The sequence below is a fragment of the Natator depressus genome, chromosome 20 (genome assembly GCF_965152275.1).
Source record: "Natator depressus isolate rNatDep1 chromosome 20, rNatDep2.hap1, whole genome shotgun sequence".
NCBI classification, from domain to species: domain Eukaryota; kingdom Metazoa; phylum Chordata; order Testudines; family Cheloniidae; genus Natator; species Natator depressus.
In genome coordinates this window covers 155,212-177,949 of record NC_134253.1, presented here as the reverse complement: position 1 = coordinate 177,949, position 22,738 = coordinate 155,212, and the positions used below count along the sequence as shown (strand labels likewise).

The following is a 22,738-nucleotide window of genomic DNA, read 5'->3' as shown; positions in this document are numbered from 1 at the left end:
AGTGGCTGCAGTGGCAGCTCCTGGCAAATGGGGCAGAGGGCCCTAGCCAACAAGACCCCAGCCCCTTAGAACCCCTGCCCTTACCAGTGTTGCCAACTCTTGTGATTTAATGGCAAGTTTCATGATATTTGCTGTTTTTCTTAAGGCCCCAGCTTCTGGAGTCATGGGATTACTAGAGAATCTTGGGTTTCATCTGAAAAAACTTCAAGTTTCTAGCCCTCAGGGTTGCACAGAAAAGACCGAAAATGTGACCCAAGTGTGACCAGGTTCAGATACTAGAAGGCAAATCTAAAGAACCAACAGCATGTTTTATGTTTAAAATCTCATTATCTTGACATCAATCTCTGGACCTTTTGGGAACTGACTCATGATTTTTAAACACTTGGGTCTCTCTCCATCTTCCCCTGTGCCTCCCTAAAGCCCCCACCCCTCACATCCTCCGCTGCCGTTACCTAAAACCCGTACAGGCACTGCCCCCAAACCCCACATTATCAGCCTAGTATTCAGTTCTTGCACTACAATACCACATGTGCCCATCCTCAGTATCCGTCCCCTAGAGAGATCAAAGGATTCAGGGCCTCCTCCCCTGCCCTCCAGGCAAGGGGCAGTGCCCAGGCCCAGGAGGAAGTACAGCTGCAACAACAGGACTTTGGGCTTCAGATGCAGAACCAGCACTTTTGGGAGCCGGGTCCCTGTTTCATCTGAGCTTTTCTGGTAAAGCCCAGAAGATCAAGGATCCCCTAGAGAAGCCTGGGTCTCATGTGAGCAGGAGATTTATTATCATCATCACCCACTGTAGGAGGATAAGCCTTTCTGCTGGAGCATCAGGCAGGCTGCAAGCTGGGGGAAAGACTGGGCCCAGACACACACCACAACAGGACTCCAAAGCAGGAGGGACGTGGTCAGCCTGGCAACCATGGACAGCCCCACCCCATCAGGGCAGGAGACCAGCCAGAGGGAGCGCCCACGAGGGGTGGGGGTCTCCTTGGTTGCCAGGCTGCCGACATCACTCCTGCTTTGACTGTTGTGGTGAGAGTCTTCCCCAGCACAGCCTGCCTGATGCTCCAGCAGAAAGGCTTGTTCTCATTCTGTAGATAATAAGAATAATGCTAGTAAAAGCCAGTGCAAACCCTGCAGCCCTGCCCTAGGCACAGGGCCCCACAGATCTCATCTGGCCTTTTCATTTAAGCACGACATTCTCCCTCCTAGCACTATAAACAGCAAAAGCAGCATGATCTGCAGCCCCAGAGCCCTTCATGCAGGCTCCATATAAATGGCCCTCAGCAGAGACAATGAGACCAGTGAGGTGTCAGCAACAGATGCAATCAGCAGCCCTGGGAACTTGTGGGGCAGAGGCTGGAACTGCACTGGTTAGTTCTCACCTTGTCACTGTACAACAGAGGTCTTCAATGGGAGTTTGATTCCTCCCTCCCACACATGGCTGGGGCACAGCTAGAGACACTGCTCTCTGCCACAGGAGATCCCTCCGTATCCTAGAGCCCCAAATCTCCTGAAAATCAGTATGGGCCTGTGTGCACAGTTACAAACCAGCCTTGTTACCATCACAGATCACACACACACAGCCAGCCACAGACACATGCCTGCTGCTGATTAGGACAATGAGGGGTTCCAAGGGCGACCCCTAGTGCTGCAGCCCAAGCCAGGCAGCCTCTGTGCTGCATGGAGCTGGCAGCAGCTCCTCCATCCATTCCCCTGAGGCTCCTTCCACTCTCCAGCTCTGTTTGGAGAGTCATCAATTTCCCACTTTGAATGTCTGAGAAGTCCAATAAGATCAGGGAAGAGCTTCATCTCCTCAAGCCAAGGGAAGGCAGGAGGCCGCATCCCCAGAGAACCCCAATTACCCTTATGTGATGATAAACACATTCCCCTTTGCAGCAGCCACAGCTAGCTCTGCCTGGCACCCTGCTGCCCAGGGCACAGCTCTCCTTCTCCAGCAGTGGCAAAGGAGGAAAGTGCTGGAACCCAGGGGGGAGGGTGTGTCCACAGGTACGGTTAGAAAATTACTTTCTCTGAAAACTATCTGTGAAAAAGAAGCAGTAAGGCAAGAAGCCTCCACTTCTCACAGGGAGGCTGTTCCTGTGGCCAGCCCTCTGCATCTGGGCCTGGAAACCTTCCTCTTCTGGTCACTGCTGGAGGCAGTATGATGGACTGGATGGATCAATAATGGAGGAGGAATGCCAGGCTGACAGGCCACTGGTCTCCCATTTCCCTTCAAGTTCTAAAGCATTCCCAACTCAGCGAGAGCAGCGAAAAGGCACCCAAAGCCAAGGCCAGGGTGAGGGTGGGAAATTCCTTGCAGCGTTCTGAAACCCCTATGCCTCTCAGAAATGTGATCATAAACAAGTGGAGCCCAGAATTTTCATGCTCTCACTACCCTGCCCCTCATCACAGAAGGGGCAGGTCTAGCAACACAGGGCTGGCAGTACTACATCAGATTAACAGTCCATTTAGTCCATATCCCACCTCCTGCCATCCCAGATGAGATCCTGCCTCCTAACATGCTGGATGTGCCCATCTTCTCCAGCAGTGTCCAATACAGGAAACGCCAGCAGAAGATGCTTTCTCTGACCTGCAAATCTTTTGGCCTATGGAGCAATACTAGGCAGGGGCTCCTTTTTGACAAATGACTTCCGCTGAAGTTGAGGATGAACCTGAGCCTTGCAAAGGCCAGAGGTTCCTTTTCTCCCACTAAATTAAATGTCCAGAGCAGAATCATGAGTTCCTGGGAACAAGGAACATCTCCACGAGCAGCTCTGCACACTCTTCACCAGTGAAGCCAGCAGGATCCCTTTAAGGCTGAGTGAGCCAAGGCCTCAGTTACTTACATCAATTCCGTTACATTAATGGAGAGATAAAAATCAATTAGAGCAGCACATGGCATCAAGCCACTGACAAAGGCAATCCTGGCACCTGCAGGGCCCTGGAGGCAGTTTGACCCCCACTGGGAAGAGCAGAGAGTGGGGAGAGCTGGGTGCAGAAGTCAGAACTGAGGGTAGACAATTGGGCAAGGAGGTGGGTGCTGAGGGAAGAACCAAGGCTGGGACTTGGACATACAGAGCTAGCTTGGAGGAATGCAAATGATGGAAGGGACTGAGAACTCCAGATTGGCACTAATGCATGATGCAGCTCCAGGGCAGTGCCATGGAAGGGCGTGGGGGAAGGAAAAGCCCAGGCATCCCCAGGACAGACCCACGTGAGAACTCAGTGGGGACAGACATACCCTGAGTGCCCAGGGTGCAGCCAGGCAAGGGAGCCTGGCAAGCCTGGCATTTCCAGACTGTAGCTTTGCTGTGGTTTAGGGAATCCTCATCTCCCACAGAGGAAGGGTGTGCTGAGTGGTAACTGTGCTGCTTGTAGCAGATGGCAGCCATATGAACAGATGGCACCAGCTTCTGAAAGAGATTCCACACACATGCAGCATGGGGCCCCACATAGCTCCCTGAAGAGACTCCAGATCAGATCAGGAGTGGGATTCAGAGATATTAACTCTGCTCAGTGCAGAGTGCATGTGTGTGTGGGCAGACCGGAAACACCATGGGGTCCATATCCCCCGACGGGTCTCCCTGGCTTTGAGTGCAGGGGTGTCCACAGTGCCACCCTCCTAACCGATGCTAATGGATTCCTCAGCAGGGAGGTGGGGATGGAATGTGCCACAGAGACTGAGTGCCCCTCCACATTACATGCCCCCAGACCATTCTCATATTATGGGATGTTTGATCTGGGAGGTGTCTTCTTCTGAAGATTTCCCCCTCCCCATCCACTGCAGCAAACACATGCCAAGGGTCCATGACAATATAATAATATGACTGCAACTGCTGCCTTCAGGGCTAATACTCTACAATATTGCAGCCCAGGCACCGAAAGGCAGATGCAGAGCACTGCAGTACGGGCAACAGAGCATGGACACAGAGCTCCACACAGAGGGCACTACAAGGCAGGCTCAAGCATGGGTATCACCGTATGGCCACAGAGCACCGCAGCCACTGGTACCACAGGGCACAGAGTATTGCATAAGAACGGCCATACTAGGCCAAAGGTTCATCTAGCCCAGTATCCTGTCTTCCTACAATGGCCAATGCCAGGTGCCCCAGAGGGAATGAACACAACAGGTAACCACCAAGTGATCCATCCCCTGTCGCCCATTCCAGCTTCTGGCAAACTGAGGCTAGGGACACGGTCCCTGAGGTGCCAGGAGGTGCTGGGCCCCTTAGGGCAGAAGCAGAGCACCACAGGAAAGACATTGCAGTAGAGGCACAGTGCACTGCTGGAACCACAGGGCAGGTGTTGCAGAGAGAGCAAAGAGCATCACAGGGCAGGCATCATAGCATGGATGTAGAGTAGGGTGCTGCAGTATTTTATCCCCCAAAAGAATGCTGTTCCATCTGCCAGGATCCCTGAAGCAGTCCCCTGGGGGGCAACAGGTAGGAGGCAGCCGCTGCTGCCTTATCAGCTTCCATGGTTATTACAGTAATGACAGGGCCTCATTTGCATTCTTTGTGTCTCACCCAAGCTCTCTCTTCTGCCGGGGACAGATAACACGGCAGCTGTGATGCATGGCATGAGAGCTGTTGAGCTTGGCATCGAAGTCACAGCTCTTCCTGTCTCCCCTCACATGCTGCTCCTTGACAGCAGATAGCCAGCATTTCCCCATTCGTCCTCAGCTGTCTCTCTTCCCCCGTCCTTCCTCCCACCAAATCTCCAACTCTCCCTGCTTGGGAACAAAGGCACCAAAGTTGAATAGCTGCAAAAGGGACCAATGTGAAAAAGCAACAGGCCCCGTTGCCACAGCAACTAAGCGCAGCATCCCTGGCTGGATGCATTCAGGCTTTCAGGCTCTCTGCAGAGGTCTGTGCAACTGAGGAATTACCTGGGGTGCCCACCTGCACAGAGCCACAGGGAATCAATCTGGCTCTGTCAACAGTATGCAGCTGGATGAAATATCTCTTGTTCCTCAAATGCGTGACCCTGGGAGCAGGTCTCCCATCCAACCAGTCGAGGAAATGAGGATGCTTAGCATCACAGGCGGTATGAGCTGAGAACTCCAGGGTGGCAACCCTACTCTGGGAGCTAGGGTATGCTATTGTTTTGACCACAGGCCTGGTAGCTAGAAGCTCCTGGGTCCTAATCCTAGCTCTGTGGGGGCAGTGTGGTACAGCAGATGAGCATGTGAATAGGAGCCACCTCTGACATTAACACCTCTTCTGTCGTGCTAGGCAAGGCCTTTATTCTCTCTGCACATCAACCTGCATACCTGTAAAATGGGGACAAAAATATCCACCGACAGCTTCTCAGAGAGAACGAATCAATGAATGCTCACAAAGCAGGAGGGTGGCACAATGTGCAATGCAAGCATTATGCTTCATCACTAGAGTTTGATCCAGACAAGGCTCTGCTCCTCAGTGTCAGATATGTTACTTGTCAGTAGAACCACCCCAGGATTGAAGAAACTAATGGGCCATCTTGTCTGGAATCCTGTCTCAAGTAGCTGCCAATGCTAGGGGAAGAGAACAACCCGCTATGCAGGGTGGGACTCACCACAAGAGTGCCTCTTCATGGCCAAGCTGCTCTCATCTCATTGGGGGCCCCCAACAACAGCCGCTCTGGCTCTTCAGCGGGTCTGCCTCTTCACATGACTTGGCCCTCCAGCCAGGTCACAATTTAAGTCTGCCCCTTTTCTTTGGTAATAACGTCTAAACTCAAAGAAACAGAAACACTTCTGTTCTTCCCAGAATCAACCCTCTGCACACTCTTCACCAGGCTCTGCCGAGCTCCTCCTTACTCTGCCCCAGGGTGCTGCCTCCAGGACCCTCTCCCTGAATGCTCTGCTCCTCCTGCGTTCCTGACCCTCAGGGCTTCTTCCCTGGCATGTCTCTTCCCTCAAGTCTGCTTTAGGACTCTCCTTCTCCCCAGCTGCCCTCTCCCTTCAGAGACTCAGTACCAGAGGTCTCCTGCAGGCCCCTCTATTGGTCCTTTTCCATTTAGTCCAGGCCTTCTTCCAAAGTCCAGCTTTCCTAGTTTTGCGCCTCTTTCAGGACTTAAATCCATTTTCAAAGCCCTCACCCAGTCCTGCCCTTCTCTCAGGACCTGCTCCCCAAGGGTACTCCCTTCCCCTGAGGGTCAGCTTTTCTTCCAAGCCTTCTCTCAGGTTCCGCATCCAGGCATGTTCCCTTCACCTACAGCCCAGCTTTCTGAGGCTGTTCCAGAGCTTCCTCTCGGGAGAGGATCCCAAGGCCTACTTTCTGCCTGCCCCGTGCCACCTCTCTGGCCTAAAGCCCTTCACTTACAGTAGCCACCAAGCTCTCTCCATTGGTCCTGGCACCTCCTCCAGGTGTGCGCTCCGCCACCTCTTACCCCTTAAGTGCTCGTGTGTGTGTGTGTGTGGGGGGGGGTTATTTCCCATCACATCACCCTTCTAATGAACCTCACTGTGCAATACTATCCCATGCTTTCTGATCTCAAGCTGCTGATCCATTTATGTACTGAAGTGTGAGGAACGAGGCCCCTTCCCCTTCATTAATCCCAGCTGGGTCAACTGCAGAGGCAACCCTGCTTCACAGACATTTCATACCCTTGACCGTAATTTGCTAAGCTATGTGCCTCCACATTATCCTGCTGCAATGAGTGCTGCAGATACATTGTGGAAAGAAGCATTTCCTTTAACGGTCCTTTGTTCGATGTCTTTTAGGGCCCCTCTGCTCCCTCTTGTGATCCTATCAAGGGAAAGAGAAAGCAGAGCACGTACGTGGTCCTGGCCAGTGCAGTTGGGGATCACAGACCTTCTCCACAGCAATGCAGAGCCTAGGGTTCCCTTAGAGGGATGAGAGGAGAAGCACCCTGGAGAAGATCTTCTCTGGTTTAGGCAGGGGCCTGGTGGATCTTAAGGACAATGGATGCATCAGCAGAAGCTGGAGGCCGATTCTGAAGTGGGTGGTGAAGAGACCCACAAACTTAAAGAAGCATTGGTTTCCAGCAGACACCAGAGTACCTCAAACATGTAGAACATTAAAGGAGATGACAGAGGTCCCAAGAGCTCGTCCTCAGGAGTAACAGCACCTTAAAATGGCTGGGAGCAGAGGTGGGTCTGGCACCTGGCATGCAAGCGAGTGGGAGCTGGCCACTTCTGGTGCTGGGCAAACAGGCACAAGTAGTGCTGAATGTGATGGGAAGAAGAGCTTGGCCTCCCCTTTCCCAGACAAAGCGAACCCCAGGGGGAGAGGGTATATAGCCTGCAGAAGAGGAGGATGCTGTGGTCTCCAGCCAAAGCAGGGTCCAGAAAAAGGGAGCATCCCCTTCCTTTCCCACTGGAGCAGAGATAGCTCCCTTCTTCCCCCAGGCTCAGGCCTTTCTGCTGCTGCTGAAGTTGCTCACCTGTTAATTCTGATGGGCTGAGTCAGCAGAACAAGCTTGGAGAAAGACTTATCAACGTATTTAGACAGAAAAACAGTGAGAGAAAAAAAAAGAGTAGAGAGAGTAAGCATGCAAAGAGCACGAGAGTTCAGAGCAGGAGAATGATCGGCGAGAGCTCAGAGCAAGCAAGCATGTGCAGAGACAGCAAGAGCATGAGAAAGAGTGGGCAGAGTGGGTTCAAGGCAGGGGGCATTGGGAGCCTTGACTCCTGGGTCTGCTACTGTCCTGCTATATGACCTTGGTCAAGTCGCTTCCCCTCTCTGTGATGCAATTTCCCCATCCCTTGTATGGGGGTGGTTGATATCTCCCAGACAGATGAAGTGTTTATAATGCTCCATGTAAGTGCTAAGCATTGTTATTACATTAGCTCTGTCCTCTTGCTTCAGCTGCTTCTATCTGGCACTGTCTGACACCTGAGATAAGTGCACAGCATTGCGAGAAAGGGACCAGGAGTCTTACTGCGCGTGTTTGCAATGCTGTTAGATTCACACGCTGGCATCTGCAGCTGGTCCATGCTGTGGTAAGAGCAGGAGCTTGGACATGTCATGGAGCAATCTTATTTCCCTGAATTGTTTGTTCATGAAGTGTATTCCCAGGCAGGGCTGTGTGTGTCTAAAGACCATCTGTCTTGAGATTCAGCCATCAGGAATATCAGAGGATGGCAGGATGTTTGCATGAACAGCCAGTGAAGATCAGGTTGACAAAGAAGAGGCTTGTGGAGCTTTTGCTCCATCTCTCATCTGGTTAGTAAGACATTACAATCAAGTCCTCTGCCCTGGATGAAACCACAGGGTGACCTGAGCCTGGGGCCACATCTCCTGCAGTCCTGGATGGGATCACCCAAGCTTGGTGCACCATTCCCTGTGGTCCTGGATGGGGCCATTGGTTCATCTGCTGCAACTGTTATTTATCAGGGATTTGAAGTTTACAAAATGGCTCAAGTTTAAAGGGGGGGAGAGCCTGTCATGTTTGGGGGCTTCAGGGGGGAAAAGGGACATTTTTGGCGTGATAATAGGACCCCTGCATGTCTCAGATGCATTGAAATATAATTTCTCTTTGAAAACGTGTGCCATTCCACAATTTCATGGAAACTAATTTTCTGGGTGCTAGGAACAGGCCCGAACAAAGGCATAAAAGTAGTTGCAAAAAGTGTTGCCAAGAATTTCTTGCCAACTTTGAGCCAGGCTATTAAATGCCATTATCTGCCACAGTACGTTGTAATGTCTCAGGGACATTAATTCACACCTGGTCCAATCGCATCCCATTCCTGACCTAGGATTTGGAATAACCAAAGACCCATTTCCTGCAGACACTAATGCATCTGTGTAACTTTGTTCACATGAGTATTGGAGACAACAGAGCTACTCATGTGAGTTAAGTACTGGCGGAATTGGGGCCAAAGAGATTAACTGCAGAGAATCCAGGCGGTTTCTAGACTGAGTCCACTGCAGGCTGGCGCAGGAGTTTGGAAATTTAGCCAGTGCTGTGTGGATACTCAGGCAGTGAGATGTGATCGATACAGCTCACAAATACAGGCCTCACTATCAAATCTCCGTGCTTTGATCATAGTCACCTCCAATATAAGCAGAGCTGGGGAGATAGTACAAACTTGAATTTTTAAATGAATTTGCTGTGACTATGTTCATGTGCCTTTTGCATTCATTTTTCCAGGAAGATCTCCATGAACAATCTCAGCCAGAGCTAGTTTTAAAGGAATGCTGGGCCAATATTCTCAGAAAGGGAATCCTGAATCTCAAACATTCAGATGGGGAGCCTGACTGTAAGAGTCACACCACCCGCCCCATACTACACCATGTGATCTGTGCGGCCAATCAACAATAGCTTGGATATCAAATGCTTGTAACCAAGCCGTTACTAGCAAAGAATTCTATGGCAAACAATTTGGAACGACAAAATAAAGACCAGAAAATTGAGACAAATTCATCTACAGGAAGAGGCAAAATGCATCTGTTACAGGAGTTATAGATGATTCTCCAAACTCTAGGTGTGACAGAGAAGCTCTGAGCAAGCAGAGCCAGGGAGGTATGACCCCTGCCCCAACTCAGACATGCAAAGTTCAAAGGTGAGGGGAAGCAGAGCTCTGCAGGAGGAGCTTGTATCCAGGCTGTCTGTCTGAAGGCTGTAAAGAAGGGAGCCAAGCACACAAGAGAAGAGGAAGAAAAAGGAGCAGAAAGGGGAGGGGTTATGCAGGGCCATGACAAGCAGGAGGAGCAGTGGTGAAGGGATTCGGAGCCCAGAGCGCTGTCTCTGGCATAAGAGGAAGGTACTAGCATCCATCCCATGATAAGAAAACTGTACAGGGATGTATATGGGATGGGAGAGGGGCGTTGTTTGCCACAGGAGACTGGCTCTAATTAATTAATTATTCATATCCAGATCTTAGCACTCACGGTGTTACATAGCCAAACTTCTCAGCCATGGCAATAAATAACTCAACCCCATTCCCACATCATGCCTGCAGAACACTCACAACCAGATCCTTGGCTCTCTGCTACCAGCATCGTCTCTCTGTCCTTTCACTCCTCTTTCAACCAGCCCTCTCCTCCCATTCCTCTTAAAGGGGCAGGACCCCCAATATCAAAGCAGACAGAACTGTTTCAACCAAAGCACAATGCACAGCCCAATGGCACTGAATAAGAGCACCATACCGCAGGCTCGAATCTGCAAGTTGCTGAATGCCTGAGAGATGCTAACAGTAACAGATCAGAGGTCTGGATCTGGGCTTGGGCCCAGGGCTGCAAATGGGCCTGCTCTCCTCATTGCTTCAAGCAAGGGAAGAAGGCTGCCACTCAGCTCCCAGAGACTTGGGGGAAGGTGGGTGCAGACCGTGGTGTGCATGAGAGGGAATCCCCAGAATCTGCAGTGTTTGTGGCCATGGTACGCCACAGTATTAGATCTCACAGGAAAGGCTCCTTCAAACGGCCCCCAGCACAAACCAACCAGTTCTTTTAATGCAGCTGAGGCTGCAACTGCCCATGCAGAAAGAAGCCTGTGGCACCAAACCCAGTTCAGTACGGCACTGGTGGAAGTGATCCAAGCTGGGAGGAGGGAGGCAGAGGCAACAGAAATTAACCTTTAAGAAAACCTCTTAAAAAGCCTCTGGCAGGTTTTTCCATCTTTCATATTAAAAAACAAAACCCTCTGAATGTTCCTGCTTCTCACATTGTCTTGAAAAAAAAAAATCTCACTCCTTTCTTGGATTACTGCTTTTTAAGGCTTAATACAAAGACAGATCCTGATGTGATGCTCTGGGAAAAGCCTGCCCCAGGGCTCATTCCAAGATAATAGGATATGAATTACAAACTGGATAAGCAGCACTAAGTAACACAGTGACACCACAATCCTCTCAAAGTGTCTCCAGTGATCTACGGCAGCTTTTAAGGGTTTTTTCCCTTCTGTGAAGATGGGTATTTCCCAGCACAGCTCTGCCATTACTTGAGAAAACTCCCTGGAGAATCAGCTTGGGGGCCGAGTGGAGAGAAAAAGACAGTGAGAGGAGGAAGTAGATGAAAAGTGGGGGGAAGAAAAAGAAGAGGTAGGAACAAGTTGATGCATGAGAGGTTGGGAAAGAAGGGAAGAGAGAGTAAAAAAGACTAAGTGAGTGAAAGGGGGCTGATTGGATGGAGAGAGCGAGAGAGCGCACATAACAGACATGGGAAGGGAGAAATGTATTGCTACATCGTTTTCCAAAAGTGAAATGATATTCTGCATTAACACAAACACCCCTGACAAAGCCTCTGGAGCCCATGTGCAGGGAAACATGGCCAAATATTTCATAACTATTTCAATGAGAGGGGCTTCAGGAACTCTAGTGATGCAAAGGCAGTGACAGAGCACAGGCTTCGTCTAACATATTATGCACAAAACCTGCATGTTCAGGGCTGCAAGGGGAATCCAAAGAGCAGCATAAATATAGCATGGAGCCAGCTTTTTGTAACCAAATCCATTAAATCATATCAACCTGCTCACAAGAAATAATCCAGGTGGTAATAATGAAACAGCCACTGATATATTGTGTGGTTTCAGAGTAGCAGCCGTGTTAGTCTGTATTCACAAAAAGAAAAGGAGTACTTGTGGCACCTTAGAGACTAACAAATTTATTTGTTCCTCCCAAGTGTGAGATGCAAAACAGACTATATTCTAGAGCAGAACCCTCAAACAGAATGGACTAATTCAGTGTCACATTGAGCAGTTTAGAACCCCATAAATAGAACAAACCAATCCAATGTCTCTTTGGGCAGCTTAGACCTTTCACAGATAGACTCAGATCCCCCTGTTCCAAAGGTACCAGCCCCGTTGTATACGCTAACAGGGAATCTCCATTAGCTCTTAGCAATACAGAGCCTAGGACACACAGTGCAGCAGCTCTGATTCCATCCACAGGAGGGCAGTGCTGCCCACACAAACTAGCTAATTCATCACACTGTTCAAAATTACTGATTAAAAAAAAATAGCTGCAGTTATCCTCTCTTTTGATATACACTGTCCCATCAGCAAGCACTGACATTGAGATACCTTTGCATTCAGCCCTGAACACACAACTCCTGTCATGGTTTATTATCACCTGCTGCAACCCCCATGACAGGGATCATTGACTTATCATCAGATACAAAAACCTCCTTGCATATTTGTGAAATCCACTGTCAGCTAAAAACAAATGTGCAGGATGGCTCAAAGGCCAGCACCTCAATGCTACCATCAGTCCAATTCATCCTGCTGAGAAACTGTCAGTCAGACGCCGCTTGTACTGCCTGCTTCTGGGAAACCCAATCAATAAGCCCAAACTGATGGAGAGGTGGAGCTGAGGTTCCTTAAGTCATTTGGAAATGCTCAGCCTGGAGGTACTTATTGCTGTTATCAACTGCAAAAATAGAATAGTTTATACTTAAATAAGCACCTTTCGTTGAGGGTCTCAAAATCCTTAACATACATATAAGAGTTAGGTATTATCAACAACATATTTGAATGCATTATGTTTCATAACCATCCTCCTCATATGACATGGGTAAATGTGAATTATCCCCATTTCATAGATGGAGAAACTGACGCACAGGCAAGGGAAGAAAGCTGCCCAGTGTCAAAATAAGGTTAGTTGTCAGAGCCTGGAGTTCTCTGCTCCACCTACAGATGACACTACCTTGGGTGTACCAGAAACACATGAAGAACAACACTCAGCTGAGTGAATGTCTGAGCTGCTCACTGGTGTAAGTACTGCTCAGGTCACACTGTACAGATTGCACCCCACGGCCTGTGTTTGAGGATCCAACAGTGCAAGACGGATGCTACAGCTACCACCAACCACCACTTTCCACTTCTGTTGTTCCTGTCATCTGAGAATGTGAGGCTCTTTATAAACATGAATTAATACTCACAATATCCCCACACGGAAGGAAAGGGGCATATAGGGATGGTTTCACTCCTCACTGAAATGCAGCCGCCTCTGGGGTGGAACATAGCTACTGTTTAACAAACTAAACAACATGGCAGTTAATGAAGTTAATGGCAGTTAACAAAGAGGAATCTTGTATCCAACTGAAACTCTAGAGGGAATTTAATGAGGCACAATGGGATAACTTGGGCTGGAATGTGACCTGGGCACCAGCACTTGAGCAAAGTGTCATGGGACCTCTAATGACGATAATCATCAGTACCTCAGCTTTCTGTGACAGCAGCACCTCATCTCATTACTCTCGATGTAGTCCTCCCAAAGATCCCCTCTCTCCACTTGGTACAGACTCAAGAAGCAAGAGTGCCACCTATAATGTCACAAAGAGCACCTTCTGCAACATCAGAGGTTTCCCAACCAAATACCAACCCAGGCCCAACCCTGCTCAGCTTGGGAGAATCCTAGCATGAGGGATGGCCGACATCTTTGGAGGTGGGTTGGGGAACCTAGCCTGGATTTGTGTTTCTTCCAAGAACCATAAAGCCAGAGAAGTAGTACCATGTTCCATTATCAGCACCACAATTGAGCCTGTTCTCAAAGAAAAAGTGGCTTAAAAAGCCAGCTCTCGCCAATGAATTGATTAGTCAACTTTCAAAGTTCTAGTATTGTGTAATTTACAGATGAACCTAAGAGAGAGGGAGAGACACCTATCATAGAGGCTCTATTGTATATCGGATCTATGTGTCAGCATGAAACAAACACTGTACAGTACAGAGGGAGATGACAAAGCTCAAATGAGTGACTGGAAATTATATTTCACTAATACACAGAGCGTCTGTGTGTCTATTTATGTTTCTCAGTCTTGTCATTTGTCTCGCTCACTCTCCCCAGATTTTCTGCTGGTGACATCTCATTACAGTGCCACTCCATGGGAAAGAAGCTCCAAAATAGAGGGCAGGGAGCTGAGATCTGGGGAGAGGGATTTCCTCTTACTCCACGAGAGGCCGCACTCCTCAGGCAGACACTTTATGAGACTGCCCCAAAGGCTGCTCTTGTAAAGGGGAAATGGTGCAGAGGACCAACTTGATAGTTCACTTGCCGTGGATGTACTGGCAATTAGAATTCTAAAATTTGGTGCTAGAGAGAAAGACTCTAGACTAAAAAAAACTTGATAAATGGAGAGAGAGAGAAAGGAGAGAGAAAAAAAAAGATAAAGCAGGAGAGACACATACAGATTGAGAGAGAGAGATTAAATATAAAGAGTACAGAGAACCAGGCATGATCTGAAATTTGTTACTCAGAGCAAGGAGCACCATCAGGGCCCATAGAGCTGGCACTAGCCCCCGGCCTTTAAATTCTGCTGCCTGTTGACTCTAAGATCTTCCCCAGACCAGGAGCTGTGTTAAGTTCTCAGTTCCTCGCCATCTGCTGCTAAGTTCCTCAGCCAGGCAGTGGTTAAGCAGCAAGTAAACCCTAGGAGCCTCCATTCAGTTTGGATGGACACCCAAAAGGTGTGACATTTACCTTGGGAAGTCTTCAACAGTCTCTCTTGGCATTTGGGAGGGAAGCCAGAAACAGGAATGGACAGTTAGCTGGTGTTTGGAAACTCAGGAAAGGTGCCAAAACTTGGCCTCAGTCTAAGTTTATGGCAAATATTTCACCCAAACTCTCTTATCACACATGTGTCCTGGGCAAAGGCTACACTGAGCTGGGGACAGCTTTGGATCCACCTCCCCACACACACTGCTGCTCTTTCACTGGTAAGGATGGCCTTGCCAGGACTAAGATTTCTTTACTTCATCAAAAATAGAGTCAGCTCCTCCTGGGTTCCCATGCAGACCACATCCCTGTGTCACTGCATGTTTTATAGCAGGGGTGTCAAGCTCTGGGCCCCTCCTGCCCCACTGGCCTTGCTGGTGCTTCATGTGGCCTACACAATAGTCAGATTCTGAAGAATCCCAGCTTTTGTCTTAAAAACCAAAAATAAATTTTAACCCTCATATTGCATAGAAAATATCCCAAATGTGACCCAAGTGTAACCGATGCAGCGAGGTCTGCACAGAGCTTGAAACAGTGGGCTGGTCCCCCATTAATCTCACTAGTTGTTAGCTCTAAAACCTAATGATGGGTCTTTAATAATGTCAATATTTCACTACTGAACATTTTAGAAGATGGAGTGGTAAAGAGAGTGGGAGGGTAAGCAAGCAAATATCATATGTATAGCTGGCAGCTCCCTCCTTTCTTGGGCATGTCAATTCAAACACACAGAAACCTGGGAGATCCAAGTTGGCTTCACATAATTTCCCTCCTCATACTACCAATGGTTCCTGCCACCATCTGTAGTTGACATGATCCCTATCATTGGAGGTTTTAAGGACAGGTTAGACAGACACTTGACAGGGATGGTCTAGGTATGCGTGGTCCGGTCTCAGCGCAGGGGGATGAACCAGATGACCTCTTGCAGTCCCTTCCAACCATACATTTCTATGATTCTTTGACACGTAATTCTGCTGAGCGAGAGCCCCCCACCACACGCCCACCTCGTCACTCCAGAATCATTGCAGTCTCTGTACCAACCACTCTGGCTCCTGCAGCACAGCACACCCACTTTGCTCAGTATCACTTGAGCCATCAGTTACCACCAGGGTTTGCCCACCTCCAGGACCTGCCAACTAAGGGCTGGGAAATTTGCCATGATATATATGTACATGATTATGGTGTGCCCACCTCAACCCTCTCTGAAACACACACACTGTTCAACTACAGAAATATCTACACAAGAGCCACAGAAATACCTGCCAGAGGCTACACAATGTCCACAAAGAGCATGGATGGATGCAGATCCAAGTGTATCCTCTCTTGAAAAGTCCCCCCTCCTTTTGTAATACCTGCTATTTGGTGCAAGCCAGTTCTTGTCAAAGGCAAAGGACGTGCTATTCAGACACATAAGAGAGTCTGCATAGCCACTGACAGAAAAATTCTCTTGGTCCCTTTTTCAAATCCTCCCTTCAGCATGTCACCATCGCAGACATATCCACCCTGGACACAAGACTATACCATGTCCACAGTAATTCCCATCCTAGAAGGTGGCCACAGAAATGTTCACCACAGAGAGTCGACGTAATGTTTGCAGAGGGTGCCCACGAGCAGCACCCACTATGGGCCACCCCTATAATGTCCCACATTAATTCTGGTTGTGCTCACAGCAATGCCAGCCACAGATCCTACACACAGTTTAAATTCACAAGACACCCTCATCTCAGGATACAAATCTAGATCAGAAAAGCAGTGGCATGATCCAGATTGCTCTAGGCACAGCATCATTCCAAAGGATCAGGAGTAGAGGAAGCCCACAGAACTTACCACTTTGAAGTCCTCTGGGTTGCATTTCTCTCCACAGAAGGAGCAGGACAGCAGCATCTCCCGGATATCATGGCCAGCCCGATCGTAAAACTCCAGCATGTTGAAGGGCTTTGGCTTGAAGTTTCGGAAGTTGGCCTTATCTTGTAGGATCTCCAGCTGCTTCTCATCAGCCATCTGGGTGTCTGGGATCTCATACCTGGGGAAACAGGGCACAGAGACTTCTTAATCCTGGTTGGAGCGAGTCCTGTCCTCGCATATACAGGTGCAACTCCCACCAAACTAATCTCTGCTCTCAGTGTCACCAATTACGTCAAAGGAGTTATTTCCACATTGACACCAATGTCATTTATAGCAGAGCTGGCCCATTAACTTAAGTTGGATGTCTATAATTGAAGGACAGAATGTAACCTTATAGTACAGCACCAATGCCCAGCATCCAGGCACCTCCAGTACTGACATGAGACTGTGTCTCCTCTGTAGAATAACACAACACCCGGGAACCTTCAACACCGAGATATGACTGTGTCCCCTGTGCTACAATATAGCACAGGGCCTAGGCAAAAATGCCAAGTTTTGTGCTGCTCCATGCCTGACATTTTAAGAACATTATTTAATCACATGAATTGCATATTTGCAAATAACTTCCATAGAACCATAAATTTCAGCATACGACAACACACCTTGCCCCAAGTAGGGTGATTAACCATGGAAAGGGCTTACCAAGGGTCATAGTGGATTGTCCATCACTGGCAGTGTTTAAATCAAGAATGGATGTTTTCTAAAAGAGGCGAGGTGAGACTAGATGATCACAGTGGTCCCTTTTGGCAGGCCATGGAGCTGCACAATACATGCCAGCTGTGGTGGGTGCCTGTGAGGAGGGGATGGTGGGTGCTGGCAATAGCTGAAGGTGCTGGGGGCGCTGGCAGTATGGGTGCTGGGGTAGGAGGCCTGGCCATGCTGGGGTAGCTGGAGGTAGAGTTGAGCGCACTTGCCCACCCACAGCACTTTTCCACTAAGCATCTCAAAGTGATGTATAGCAGTAACTAACAAAGATAAAAAATAAAAAAATCCTCTGTATCTTTTGGCCCAGAACAATCTCAAACCAACATCTATTGACACAGTGCAGCCAAGAGGATCTGAGCACCATCATTGCCAGGTGGTGTTGGAGATGGATCTGTCATGTGCTTCAGATAGAAACTGATTCCATCACCAGAGTAGCAATAAGATGGACACCTGAAGGCAAGCAAAAACAATGCTGCCCAAAAACAACATGGCGAAGAGCTGTGGAAGCCGAACTGAAAACTCTGGGGCATAGCTGGGGAACCACTGAAAGACTTGCCAGAAACAGACAGAAGTGGAGGAGCTTCGTCACTGCCCTAAATGCCATAGGCAGAATAGGAACATGATGATGATGATGATGATGATGAAGAACAAGGATAAGCAGCAGTCAATCATTCACCATTGATATGCAGCCAACCTGCATTTCATCATAGGAAGCCAGGACACTGAGCTAGATGGAACACTGGTCTGACCCAGCATGGCCATTCCTATGGTCTCATGTTGCACCTCTGGGGCAGTGTGACAGCTGCCTAACAACAGCCTTGCTAAACAAAAGACTAGGAAAGGAAATGAGGAAGAAAACTACGTCTAACTGAGAAAGGGGGTTTGTGGAGGAAGAGTTAGGGATGCTGAAAGTAACTATCAGAAACATAAATGGCCAGGGCAGAAGCTTAACCACAGCTCTTACAATCACCAGCTTGGGATCTTTACATTTAATCTGAGCAAGACAGCACAACATCCTTCTAAGACTATAGTGGGGCACTGGCTCAGTACTAACTCAGAGGAAAGGCTGCCCTCTACTGAATCACCAGCACCTCTCCCTGCAGCTCTGGAGTGAGCCAGTCCAACCTGGCTTAGCTTGTGCTGTCTGACAGGCTGGCCGGAGGTGCTGATACAGCTGCAGGCAAAACAGGTTTTGCCAACCTACTTTAAGGTGCAGCCCGTGTGTGTCTCCATGCCCCTTTCCCTCCCCTCTTATAACTCATTCACTTACTCATCCTAATCTCACAGTCTTTCTTTTATTCAGTAGATGAAAAGGTCTTTCCTCTGTTGCCTTGGGTCCAGATTCTGATCCCATTTTTATGTCAATGTGAGTTTCCCTGTTGACTTTAGTGGGAGCAGGACGGGGCATTTATTTGCATGTACTAGGATCTGCTTGAACACTGACTGAGGACTCACACAACAGATCGGATCAAATCTGCACCCACTTTGGGCTTGTCTACACAGCATAGCAAATTGCTTTACAGAGTTATTGTTTGGAGAGAGCTCTAACATGTTGTGCTCTAACTGCCCCACGTAGATCCTGCTGGCACACTAACATGAACCTTTTAGAGTGTGCCAGCAGGGTCTACACAGAGCACTTGGAACACAACACATTAGAGTGCTCTACAAACCACACCCCTGTAGAGCACTTTGTCATGCCGTGTAGACAAGTCCTTAGGGTTTCATGTTTGTGCCTATGCTGCACACAGTGGCCACAAGGATCTTCACAGCAACAGCCAGGGTATTACTCCAAAAGCGAAGGCCCATGCTATCAGCTTTTAGCAGTACAGAGCCTAGGACACACTGCCGAGCAGTTCTGATTCTATCCAGCAGAAGGCAATCCTGCACACGTATGCACGTACACGCCCCAGTGGCTGTCACAGTCTGCAGTGACATGTGCACAGGGATCATTAGTTTTCATGCTCTCAGGCATATTACAGAGAGCAGTTACAACAGCAGCCAGATCAATCAAAGAGCAGGAGCTGCTGCCAGTTTAGAATGGCCAAGAATTGTCGCTGACAATGGCTGGGGAATGGGCAGGGAGCTGCCACCAACACAGCACAGATGCTGGATAACACTGGCAAGCCTGGAAGTGGAAAGCAAATGTTTTACAGGAAGAATGGATAGTGACCCATGGGCTCTGTACCAACCTGGGGAAAATCCACTGGTGCATGGACTGAATGCTAAAAGTGCATAAGAGCCCTTGGGTACCATACTAATGTTTGGCAGAAGCATCTATGGGAGTCCTTTCCTACACAGTGAGGGCATCTGGGCATTATATCATGGGCACTTCCTCTTTGTCCCAACCCCAGCTGGCCAAGGGAGTTTACATCTCCCTAAAATATAGATAAAAATGCTATTGCCATCTGTCCTGCCATCTCCTTGTGGTACCCTGGATCTGCCTGCACGTGCCACTCATCCTGTGGACAAAGAGACTTGCCAATATGTTCAGGGATGTTTTGCTTTCCTGCAACCAACCATCCATGTGGGAGGTGGGGTGCAGGAAAGCAATCCATGCCACACCCTCCCCTAACATATCCACCAGGTCTACCAGCCAAGCACCCAGGGTAGCTCTAGCATCTGAGCCTCGCCCTGAGAAGCAGTGTGTTAATGGGATCGCTTTGGACCCCTACTCTCTGTCTTTTCCATTGTTGACAGATGCCAGGAGGACCCCAGGTCAAATTCAGCTGTGGCTGTTGACTTCGTTGGGGTTGTGCCTATCCGTTCCATCATCTCATCTTTCACTTGCACACAGACAAACAAGGTCCCTATTATAGCAGTCATAGCAAAGGGCTGCTGAGGCTGCCCACAGTTGGTGTGCCACCACGTCCCCTCCCCAGCCACTCACACAGGTGGCAGTTCTTTTTTCCCCATGGGAAAGTGCCATTTTTCCCAAGTGCCAGTGGTGGGGTGGGAATGAATATGATCATGGGTATGAATGTTATCTTAGTCATTCAGGAGCAGACAGGCATGCATTGCAGAGGAAACAGCTCAAGATGCAGAGTATGGGACTAAATTAGGCCTGAATATTTAAATTAGGCCTGAATATTGGAGCATCCTATTTCCAGGAATGTATACAGGGAGGTGCACATATACTGTGTGTAGGTCCACATGGTGCATAGAGACGTGTGCAGCTTATGCAGGTGCACGGATGTCTCTCTAGTGCCAGAGTATCGTGTCTGTCGAACACCTGAGTGCAGATGTGCACACAGTGCCCTGTTGGTTGTGTTCACGTAGATGGCAGCACATTCAGATGCATGGTGGTGTGCTGTCCCATCTAGATCAGCAGTGCTGAGCTCATGCAGCATCCTCAGGGCCTGGCTTCCCTGGACCCACCTGTTATTGAGCAGAGCGAGGAGTTCCCCAGCATGGTACAGGTCATTCTTTGTTACACGGCTGAAGCGGAATTCGTTGAGGTTGCAGAAAGTGACAGCAGGGAATGTCAACCTGGTTGTGGCCACTTCATCCAGCCTGGTGACATGAGGGTAGAGGAAGTAGTATTGGATCCTCTCCGTGCAGACATAGGCCAACAGGGCCATAGAGCCCAGGAAGCAGAGAGTCCAGATGATGCGCTTGAAGGAGAGCCTCTCATAGGAGATAATGTGGGACAGGCCATGCAGAGTGGAGCTACTGGCAAAGGCCTGGATACTGACTGGATGGCCATTCTCCACCTCCTCCTCGTCCACTTTCAGGTCCATCATAGTCAGGGCTGAGATACAGAGCGAGCCACTCTATGAAGAACAGAGGAGCCCATTACTCCCAGCATGGACACATGGACAGGCCAGTCGGGATGCTGCTGCTCCTCCCAGGCTAAGGACCTCAGCAGGGACAGCAAAGATGCCATAGGGGGAGAGGCAATAATGAAAGGTGCATTCCCAGTGGACTCAACATCCCAGGAAATGGAGCAAATGATGGGAATCCTAGGAGGATGCTCCCAGCTGCCTCTGAGGGATTCCATCCTATGCACTGGGTTTTTTAACACAGTCCCTTGTATTTCTACATCCCTCCCACCCTGGCTCTGTCACTGTGATGTCCATACACCAAAGCTAGTTACCATTCTCCCCCAAACAACTCTTTCACGGGTTTATCAGATCCTCCCGCTTTCCTCCACCTCCCCCCACCACACACACACACACACACAGCACTAGCATGTCAAGAAACAGACCAAAGAAACAAGAATCCAAACCTGAAGGCAGGGTCAGCATCCAGGGCTGGGTCCACACTGCTCCTGTAGGGCTGGTCCCAGCAGCAAAGAAGATAGGTCCTTGCACTAGGGTGGATCTCCCTCCACCTCTCGCCGTTTGGATGAGAAGAAGGGAGCGAGGGAGACGCATGCACAGAAGGATGTGAGAGTCACAGAGACTGGCAGGTGGAGGAAAACCGGAAAAAGAGGGAGAGAAATAAAAATAATCCTAACCCCTCAAGTATCTTAGGAGGGAGGGTGCAATCCTCTGGGATCTGGGATGCACCAAGGAGCCTGTTCACTGCAGCTGCTCAGGGAAATCAAAGGAGATCATAGCTGGAAAGGAGGCAGCTGAAGGGAGAGAAGAGCGATTGAGAAAGAGAGCGAGCAAGCGAGCAGGCGTCTGTATCCCTGCCAAACACATGGATACCTCCCCTTGTGGCTATTCAGAAGCTTGTTATTCCTTCAGATGCATAATCCGCATGAATTCATTGTCTCCGTGCTGGTGGGGCCCAAATGGCGAGCGGATGGGTCCTGCAGGGGCGGATGGGGAGCTCAGTGAGAGTGAGCAAGGGAGAGAAAGACAGACCAGGAGAGAGGAGGAGGAGAGCAGATCTGGAGGTACCGAGGCAGTGATTGCAGTCTGGCTGTGCTGTACTGGCTGGCAGAAGCTGTTGATGCTGATGCTGTGTGCATGTGGATAATGTGTGTGTAAGAGACTCTCTCACCCCCCCTTGCTGTCTTAATCAATGCTCCGCTCCTCTCTTGGCTGATGCCAATGTCTGCCACTAACACACCATGTCCTGGGCAGGGAACAATCCTGCATTGGCTTAGGCATGAACCCGCTGACCTAATAGGTCTTTGCCATACCGTCCCTCCTAGGATTCTCAATCACAATGTTACCAATTCATCCAAACTCAGTGGCAGAGCCTGGTCTGCAACAGCAGCATTGCTGTGCCCAGAGCAGTCTCTAGGCTTTCGCCTCTGTTCAGTCTTTGAATCAGTGAGTCAGTGAGTCTAGAATAAGGAGGAGCTGAATAGCCACTTGTCTAAGTCCCTCTCTCTCCCCAAGGCTGGCAGGACAATGATGAATCTGAGTGATTTATTTCTATCCTCTGAAACTCTCTGGGCCTGATTCTCTATCCCCTGTACTTTGTGTCATCATTTACTCCAGTGCAAAGTGGGTGTAAAACACTACCAAATCAGAATAAATATGCACATTGCACTTACAGCTTTACAAGGAAAAGGGCATGGAGTCTCAAACACTCTTTTTCCCTAGCTTTACAAGTTCAATCATTTCCCAGTCAAGCAATTCCTCTTCTTCCCCGCCCTCCGGCCTGGCCCCATTTGTTTATAGTTTGCAGAGCCTTGCAAAATAGTCAGGAAAATTCCCTCCACAGCTCAAAAACCCGCTCATCTGCCTTGACCATGAGGATGACAACAGAGAAATAAAATCCCAAAGACAGCTTTACTTGATCATAAAAAATTAGACTTTCCACAGATGAGCAGCCAAGTGGAATTCTGCAAGGAAGGCA

At 49.1% G+C, this 22,738-nt stretch overlaps 1 protein-coding gene across 1 annotated transcript in view; it reads right to left on the bottom strand.

Moving 5' to 3' along the window:
- ASIC1 (acid sensing ion channel subunit 1) overlaps window positions 1-22,204 on the bottom strand; it is a 118,323-nt gene extending 96,119 nt beyond the window's left edge. The window contains exons 1-3 of the mRNA XM_074935657.1: window positions 21,207-22,204; window positions 20,357-20,751; window positions 16,199-16,394 (exon numbers count right to left, since the gene is read on the bottom strand). Of these exons, the coding sequence (XP_074791758.1) occupies window positions 16,199-16,394; window positions 20,357-20,721 (561 nt within the window). The 5' untranslated portion in view covers window positions 20,722-20,751; window positions 21,207-22,204. The remainder of the gene's footprint in view (window positions 1-16,198; window positions 16,395-20,356; window positions 20,752-21,206) is intronic.
- Between the last annotated feature and the right edge of the window lie 534 nt (window positions 22,205-22,738).